An 8,632-nucleotide genomic window follows, 5' to 3' on the forward strand; every position below is an offset into this window, starting at 1 on the left:
ACACAAACCCACCATTGAGGACAATATGAATGGAATCATTTTTGTTCAACACACAACTAAGCCTATAGAAGAGGCTATTTAGATTAAAAAAACTTTAGCAAGGTAAGGGTAAACTAAAAAACTCAACCCAAATAAGGCTCTTAAAGGACTTGTCATTAGATATGAGAAAACCATATGTCCAAGGTTTGAAAACAAGAAGTGAGGAACAAATTAGCTAACATATAGTACTAAGAATTGCCTCTGCATAATTAGTTTCAACAAAATGAAAAGAAAAAAAATCTTTGATTAGGTTTTGCACAACAACAAGATGAATCTCATGTGGGGTCTAGGCCTTGCCAACCTAGTCTTTTAGTATGCTTTTGGGGGCAATCTTGCTCACAAAAATATCCAAGTAAAATATTCTAGCCAATAACATGTATTATCAGAAGCACAACATCTAGTGGTGTCTCATAGGACATTCCTTGTGAAATACTTTGGGTATAACCTTTCAAGGACATTTGGATGGATGTGGCTAATCTAGCTCCAAAACGGTTTACCAATCTTTGTGTTATATACAACTGAAAAATAAAAGACGCAGCTAGTTCTGCCAAGCACGACCTAGATCTGTAATTTGACTTAACCTCGTGTTGTGTGAAAATCGTGACGTTTTTGGAACCATATTAGCTACAGCCCATTTGGATAAGGTGTCATTGTGTGTCACTGTTATAACTTCAACATAAATAGCAATAGTTATGAAGAATGAAAAGTTGAGGCTATTTAAAAAGCAGTCTGCCACAATAAATTCAAATAAAAACACAAGACTCCTACTTTATGGAACAAAATGACATTGACAAATATAACACATCAAACCCTAACAGAGCCGAAATTTCCCACCTCCATCCAATACATACTCGCAATAAGAATTTCTGCTAGGCAGTCTGCAAAATTCCCTTAATTCAGACATGCTCAACTATGCTTTTGGGACAACACAGAAATGTTAAGGACAATCAGATACTATCCTTAAAGTATAAAGTTAAAAAGTGTAGGAATACAGATATTTTGAGTGCCCCCCAAGACGACACTTACAATGTCATGGATGCCTGGTTGGAAAAGTGTGTAAATAAAAGTTTTCTATAATGCAGACATAGAATAGCATATGATAATGATTGCATAACTTATTGATCTAATTAGCTTCTTGCTGCACTTTATTCTTCTAGATTATAGAAGTTAAGAAGTAATTCTCATGTCACTTATTGAATCTCATAAATTCTCATCTTCCATGCCCCACCAAAACATTCCAGACTTTGATGTCACTCAATACATCCATAGTGTAAAACTATCTATTCTGACAAGCTTTATCATGTCTGCTGTTTGCTAAACATTATGTTGTCAAGAGGACTCAATTGTGCCCGTTACAAAGCAGCCGGCTTTCAAGGCTAATTAGCAGATAGCTCAAAATTGTGCCGGTGGTAAGAAATGATCCCTATTCTTGGTACACAGAGGCCTTTTTCCATCCGGGCAACTGTAAAGTGTAAAGTAGTAGCATTTTTGCCAACATATTGGGAAACCCTAGGAGATGATGTATCATGCACTATGAATTGGACATCCACAAAGCCAACTTAATCCACTTGATATATAAAACTGTCAAAACTGTCAAGGGATATTAGTTACTTGATGGAAAAAAGCTTCTAGGGCCCTGTGTTGAGGAGGGGTATGTAACTCTGATGGGTATGCCATTGTCATTGTCCTTTTTTCTTTTTCTTTTTCTAATCAAGTATTTTGCAGAGTTTGTTATTAATGAGGAGGGAATCCCGTTGGTGGATTCTGTTCAGTTGACAGGGGTGTTCTGATTCGTATTCCTCTTGTGTGGCTTTCATGGAGATGAGCCACTCATTATTCTTGCCACTAGTCTACCAGAGATTCTAACAACTGGCTCATCGTTCCACAGTCGAAGCTTCACTCCATTTATAAGGACTCTTAAGACTGCACAAATATGGCATCCAATGCAAATAGCTTTCCCTGCCTTGGAGACTGAATTGCAAAGCCTTGGTACCCTAAAAGCCTTTTTTTTTATACCATCTGTTACTCCCCTTTTATATAGCTTTGCTATTTGATAATTGTTCTTAGAGCCTTGACGTTGAGACTATCCTAACTGTGATTTTCTTGTGAATTTCATATTCATATCTTTTCTTAAGATACTCTTCGGTCTTATTTGATTTGCAGTTTTCTAGCTTTCACTTAATCTAGTTTGAATTCCTAATCTCTTCATTTTCTGTAAGATTAGATATATGCACTTTTTCTGGAGTTGTATGAAGTCATATACTTTTTTTGTTTAGAGCTTTAGAGCATTTGAATGAATTAGGCATTCATACCTTTTCTTAAATTTGCATTGTCTTATATTTTAATTTTAGAGTGTGTGTTTATCCAGGAATGATTTGACTACTCTTTTATTTTAAACCAGTTAGGTTTTTGGTACATAACTTCTAATACAAAATATCGATAGTGAAATTTTTTTAAACACATCAGTTTGCTAGAGTGTTTTATTGTTCCTCCAAATCCGCCTGAATTTGTTTGCTTGAAGGCTTTAATTAGTAACATGGCTGGCAATCAAAGTTCATCTGGAAAAAATGGCTGGACAGCTAAGCAAAATAAGCTGTTTGAGAATGCCATAGCTATCTATGACAAAGACACTCCCGACCGTTGGCAAAATGTTGCTGCCATGGTTGGTGGGAAATCCTCAGAAGAAGTCAAAAGGCATTATCAGGTTCTATTAGAGGACTTGAGTTGCATTGAAGCAGATCAAGTGCCTTTCCCCAAGTACAAGTCTTCAACTTCTAATGGAGGTGGCTCTGGAAGCAAATAGAAGAAAATGAGAGCAGGCATATCTAAACACTCATGTTCTTGTATGTTTAATTTTTCACTAGTTCTTATTATCAAACTAACTAGATAGAGCTCTAGAGTAATCATAATTTGTGTTCAAGAAGCTAAGGATGCTTCACTGTTTTTCTTCTTTGCTTTTAAAGATATGTGCATCCAATTTTGTGTTAAATAGTCTCTAAACTTAAGTAATTACTTCACTAGATTGATATGAAAGCAATGCTTGTAAACTGGCTCAGAGAGGAATCTAAAATTTTGATGTAAGTTCTGGAGAGTTCTGATCACCAGAAGGATCCCTTTCTGCCAAGTTTTGAGATAATGGGTATTGTTTAACATTATACAGACTCTTTGAGTAAATCCTTTGATCTACATTTATAGAATCTTTTTTTAATGTTTTCCTCAATCCTATCTTCTCAAAATGTAAAAGCTTAAACAGCCAACATCTTCCATTCAACAAGGTAGAAACAGTGCCCCATGTAAACTGCCTACTGGCTGTTTGCATGCAGCATCTCAAAATGGCTAGAGATTACATGCAGTCAAATGTTTGCATATCTTGAGGTCATGAGGCCCATTCTTCCCCCAGTCCATATGATATCGAAAGATGTGTCGCATTAACATCACTCCAGAGTTAATCAGGCGCACTGTAGTTTATAAGGGAACTCGATTCCTACTCTTAAAAAAATAGCTTGCCTATCTTGTTCCTATCATCTTTCAACGAAGTCCTAACTACCCTTTTCACCCAAGTTCTAACTACCGTTTTCACTATTCTTGGAGCAAAGGGTATGAATAGTTTGTATAAGGTTATTTTGCTCAGGAGAGTATACTAAATGAGAATCCCCATGAGCATCCCGTGCACACCCAAGTTTCAGTGGCTAGCCATTTTTACTAAAGATAGTAATTGATGTCCTTTGCTTGAAAATGGAGAAGAGTAATGGTTTTTCTCAATTCAAATGCTAATTATGAAAATCAATTGTTGATTCCCCTTTTTTGGGTACTGACAAAAATGTATTGTTTACAGGGAATTCATGCACATGAAGCTACACTGAAGCTCCTGAAGTTATGTTTAATTAGTGTGGTGCCATATACTAATCTACACAAGGCAGTAGCAGAAGAAAAAGAGGAAGTAAAGAACCAGACAACATGTAAAAAGATGGATGAATAAGCATGATTTAGATTGTAGAAATAACTGTATCTGCCTTTTGTATCTAGAGTTCTACAAGCATTTGAATCCCTTTCCCTCTCCAACTTGTCACTACCCTGTATTGCAACTGTTTATTCCATAATGTAGATATGATCTGTTTACCTATCGAAAGTTGATGTTATATCTGTTATTCTCATTATTCAGTCTCAAGATCTGATTTTTCTATTGCTTTCGCTTTTGAGATAGTTACAACTTTTAAGAGTTTTATTTATATTTAAGAGCAATTTGCAGGACATTACAAAACAACCCATGGAATTGAATGAAATAAAATATTAAATACTCAGTATCTTTCATAGGATGTGAAGTTTTTATGAAAATTACTTAAAAACAGTAAAGATTGTTTCAAATAGATTTGTTTATTTTTTATGGTAAAATAAATTTTAAAATAAAAAATTTAGATGCATTTGATTTGAAAATTTAATTTGTAAAAATTATAAGAAAGAGATTTATTAATTCTTGAAAAGAATTAAAAAAATTGTCTGAAATTTAACTAATGAAATGGATATATAGAGATCTATATATAGATATGTTTAAATTAGAAGAACATGATATATTTTGTAAAAAGAAAGGAATTCTGATAAATTTGTATCATATAACTAATACATGTAGAATTTCAAGCAAATAAAAAATAAAAAATACAGAATATAATATTTCACCTATCAAAATTCTTTTAGATTAACAACCTAATGCAATAAATATCTTCATTGTTATATAAAGATTAAAAAATATTTTACAAATTATTTAATTACATGAGCCAGATCATTTGTTTAATGCTCACCCTCAAAAGAGGGTTTGTGTTGAGGTCAACCTTTCATGCGACTTGAAAGAAACTGTTGATATCCAAGTGGGAGGCAATACCTTCACCCAGAAGGTGCTTTATTTGAACCTACCTAACACTTGTTATCGGTGCCAGTCGACGGAACACAAGATCAGGGATTGTCCCTTGGCTAGTCTGAAAATAAAACCCCCTGTTAAGGAGTCCGACTCTCAACTTGTGGAGGGAGCTAATAAGGATGAATGGACCACTATAGTTCGTAAAGGTAAAAACTCTGTGACTTTGGCCCAAAAGACTCCCATCGGTTCCAGTTCTCAGCCGACGGCGGAACCTCCTATGCAGACACCGTCTTCCCAAGCAGCTTCTACTTCGGTTTCAAACCCTGACTAGTAGGGTAAGGACTCTTCTGAGGGTGTCACTCGACCACCTTGGGTATGCACTCCTCAGGCTGCGTCTGCAATTTCTGCTCCACACTCTTTGTGCCACTCTCGCAGCCCTTCTAGGCATGCTGAGATTGCAGATGGTGGTTTAGAAAAAAACAACAAGTTATTTGTGGTGGGGACTCAGATTTTTTGTGCAATAGATTTTCCTCTCTTGGGGATGAGGAAGATATGCAAGTTTTGTCATGAATTACATCTCATGGAATGTTCGAGGTCTCACAGGCTTCACCAGAAAGTGTTCTATTTGAGATGTTCGTCAACGTGTTGTAGGCCTCAATGTTCTTTGCCTCCAGGAAGTCAAAATTGTTGGTTTCATGCTCAATATTGCATGTCGTGTTATTTGGCCAGATAACCTTGTTTTTGCCTCCCAGCATGAAGCTGGTCGAGGTGAAGTTGTTACACTCATTTCACCTCGTTGGCTCTCTGCAGCCATTTCTCATGGTTTTGATCCCATGCAGTGCACCTTCTGGGTTTTGTTGTCAATTGAAAATCATTTCGTTGGGATCGTTAATGTTTATGCTCCCAATGATGTAGTTGATAGATCATACCTCTGGCGCTGGATTGTGGACAATCTGCCACCTGCAACTTGGGTCATGTGTGAGGACTTCAATATGGTTGAGGTGGCGACCGATAAGGATGAATTTTGCCTTTTTGCTAGACAGCTGGTGAGTGGGAAGCCTGGTACTATATGCGTAATAAATTAGGTCTTTTCAATCCCAATACCAACCATCACCGCCCTAGTGGGGTATGACACACTTGGTCTAATTTCAGAGCTGGCTCTGATAGAATTCTTAAAAGGCTTGATCATGCTATGATAACTATGCAATCTTTTTTTTCTTTTTTTGAAGATCATGATCTTCCCGTCACTCCTCTTGTTGATGTGACGTTGTCTGATCATTTCCCCATAAAGTATAGCATTGAATGGCAGCCAGCTAGGCAACATCCTTCCAAAACATAGTTCTACCTCAACACATCTCTCCTGCATCATCAAACCACGATGGCCCCACATTCAAAGGGTTTGGAATTTAGAGCCAAGGCCCCATCATCACACTGGTTGGATTGCGTGGTGGCATGATGCCATCACCCGCTTTGCAAGGTTTCTATGCATTTATGGTAGACAACTTGCCATGTACCACAAGTAGTCGTATGATGTGACCACCAAAGCTCTCTGTGCTGCCACAGAAGCTTTGGCCTTGAATCCTTTCGATTCTAACCCGCAACTTCATTTAGCCCAGCTCTGCAATCAAAAACAAGTTGCAGATAGCCACTTTGCTAGAGGAGCTCAAATCAAAGCCAGGTTACACTGGCTCAAGCTAGGTGATAGGGCCTCCAAGGAAATTTTCTTGGCTTTGCATGCTCATCATACCTCTGTAGGGATCAAGAAAATCAAAGAGGGGCAGGCTCTTCTCACCGAGTTACCTAATATTCTGCAAGAGTTTGTTCATCATTATGAGAAGGTGTTCATAGTGCATGGAGACTCGTCGGCCAGAGCCCAAGCTTTGCAAGACTGTTTAGCTGTTGTTCCGAAATGGATTTTTGATTCTCAATAGGCCTTTTGTGATCTTTTACTGACCATTAATGATCTCAAGGAAGCTTCTTTTTCTATGGCAGATGATAAAGCCCCTGGATGTGATGGCTTCCCTTGCGAATTCTACAAAGCTCTTTGGCCTTCTATTGGTTCTGACCTCTATAAGGTCTATCTAGAAGCTTTTCATTCCCAATCCCTGGGAAAAATGATTAACCGAGACAACATCAAATTTATCCCTAAGACTAGGGATCCAGAGGACATTTGCAATTGGAGGCCTATGACCTTGCTCAATGTCTCGTACAAGATCATTGCCAAAGCCTTGGCTCTCAAGATTCACCATCTCCTGCCTCTTGTTGTTCATCCAGAGCAGACCGGATTTATCAGGTCCAAGTTTATTTTGGACAATATTATTGCCATTTGGGAAGGGATGGACTAGGCCAGACACTCTAAACAACGGGCAATCTTTCTTAAGATTGACTTTGCTAAGGCATATGATTGCATTAAGTGGCCTTTTATCTTGGCTATGCTCAAAGCCCTTGGTTTTGGTCCCCAATTCATCCAATTTGTCCAGATGTTATTCAGAGATGCCTTGGCCTATATCACCATTAATGGCCGACAGTCTGAGGCTTTTGGCCTTTTCAGATCCATTCGCCAGGGATGTCCTCTGGCTCCCACTTTATATGTTCTTGCAGCAGAAGGGTTTGGTTACTTACTTGCTAATGCTATCTCTGTTGGGTATGTCAGTGGTATCTCCCTGCTTGAGTCACCTTCTCAACTTGTCAATGACCACTTTGTGGATGATTCCTTCCTCACTTTCATTGAGGAAGAAGACAATGTACAGGCCGCTCTTCATTGTTTGAACACCTTTTGCTTGGCTTCTGGTTCAACCATTCAATGGCACAAGATGCAATGTTATAGGTAGTCTTTTCTGCCCGCCCCACTTTGGATTCTCCAATATGACTGGAAATGGCTTTATCATGGCGAATTTTTTTTCTTTTTGGGAATTCCTTTTGCCTTTCAAGCTTCACCTGTGGATCTTTGGAATGCTATTTTAGCCAAGATTGAGAATAAGTTGGCCTACTGGATTACCAAGCCTCTCTCTCTGGCTGGTAAATTCCAAATTTGTTCTAAGGTGTTGGCTACCACCCATGTCTATTATTCCTCATGTTGGGCTCCTTCTAAGGCCTCTTACATGAAGTTGGAAATAATTTTGTGGGCCTTTCTTTGGGCCTTTGGGTCTCGCCATCAAGGCTTCCATAGGGTCGCTTAGGAGTATTGTTGTCTTCCCAAGGAGTCCGGAGGGCTTGGCCTTATTTCTACCCCAAAACAAGTGCTTTCCTTATGTTCTAAATGGATTATCAAAGCCTTATCTAGAAACGAGGCTTGGAAAATCCTTCTTCGGCATTGCATTTCTTTAGGATTTCCTACCAAAAGGCTAGCTTGGAAGGGGATTGGTTTTCAAACCTTGCTCATTATGAAAGACCTTGTTCAGATCTAGGGTACTTTTGTGGTTAAAAGCATCTGGCATGCTTGGGAAGCTATCAAGCCTTGGCTTCGATGGGCCGGTGATGGATTTCGGGATGAGATATCCATGAATCAACACAACCTTTGGTGGTCACCTCTTTTTTAGGTGCAAGGGTTACCACTGGCCAAAATCCAGGGTTTTAGTGCTCTCTGCTTTCACAAATGCGGCATTAGAACACTTAAGGATCTGTTTTCCAGAGCTTCTATGAGCCTTCGATCATGGGAGGACTTCCAGGTCCAGTTTCATCTGTCTTGGCCAGATCGACAAACTTATGATCTTCTGGTCTCAACCTTACCCTCAAATTTGT

The 8,632-nt window shown here is 38.5% G+C and overlaps 1 protein-coding gene across 2 annotated transcripts; it reads left to right on the forward strand.

The window, feature by feature from the left end:
* The first annotated feature begins 1,989 nt into the window (after positions 1–1,989).
* LOC131874734 (protein RADIALIS-like 5) lies at positions 1,990–4,161 on the forward strand. 2 transcript variants are annotated; one of them, XM_059218641.1, is made up of 2 exons: positions 1,990–2,882; positions 3,875–4,161. In XM_059218641.1, the coding sequence occupies exon 1, from the start codon at positions 2,576–2,578 to the stop codon at positions 2,840–2,842; it is 267 nt and encodes an 88-aa protein (XP_059074624.1). In that variant the 5' UTR covers positions 1,990–2,575; the 3' UTR covers positions 2,843–2,882; positions 3,875–4,161. The 2 variants fall into 2 exon arrangements, with proteins under 2 accessions (XP_059074624.1, XP_059074625.1); XM_059218642.1 differs by having other exon boundaries at positions 1,990–2,858.
* Positions 4,162–8,632: the final 4,471 nt, after the last annotated feature.

This window comes from Cryptomeria japonica, chromosome 4 (genome assembly GCF_030272615.1).
Source record: "Cryptomeria japonica chromosome 4, Sugi_1.0, whole genome shotgun sequence".
Taxonomy (NCBI): Eukaryota; Viridiplantae; Streptophyta; class Pinopsida; order Cupressales; family Cupressaceae; genus Cryptomeria; species Cryptomeria japonica.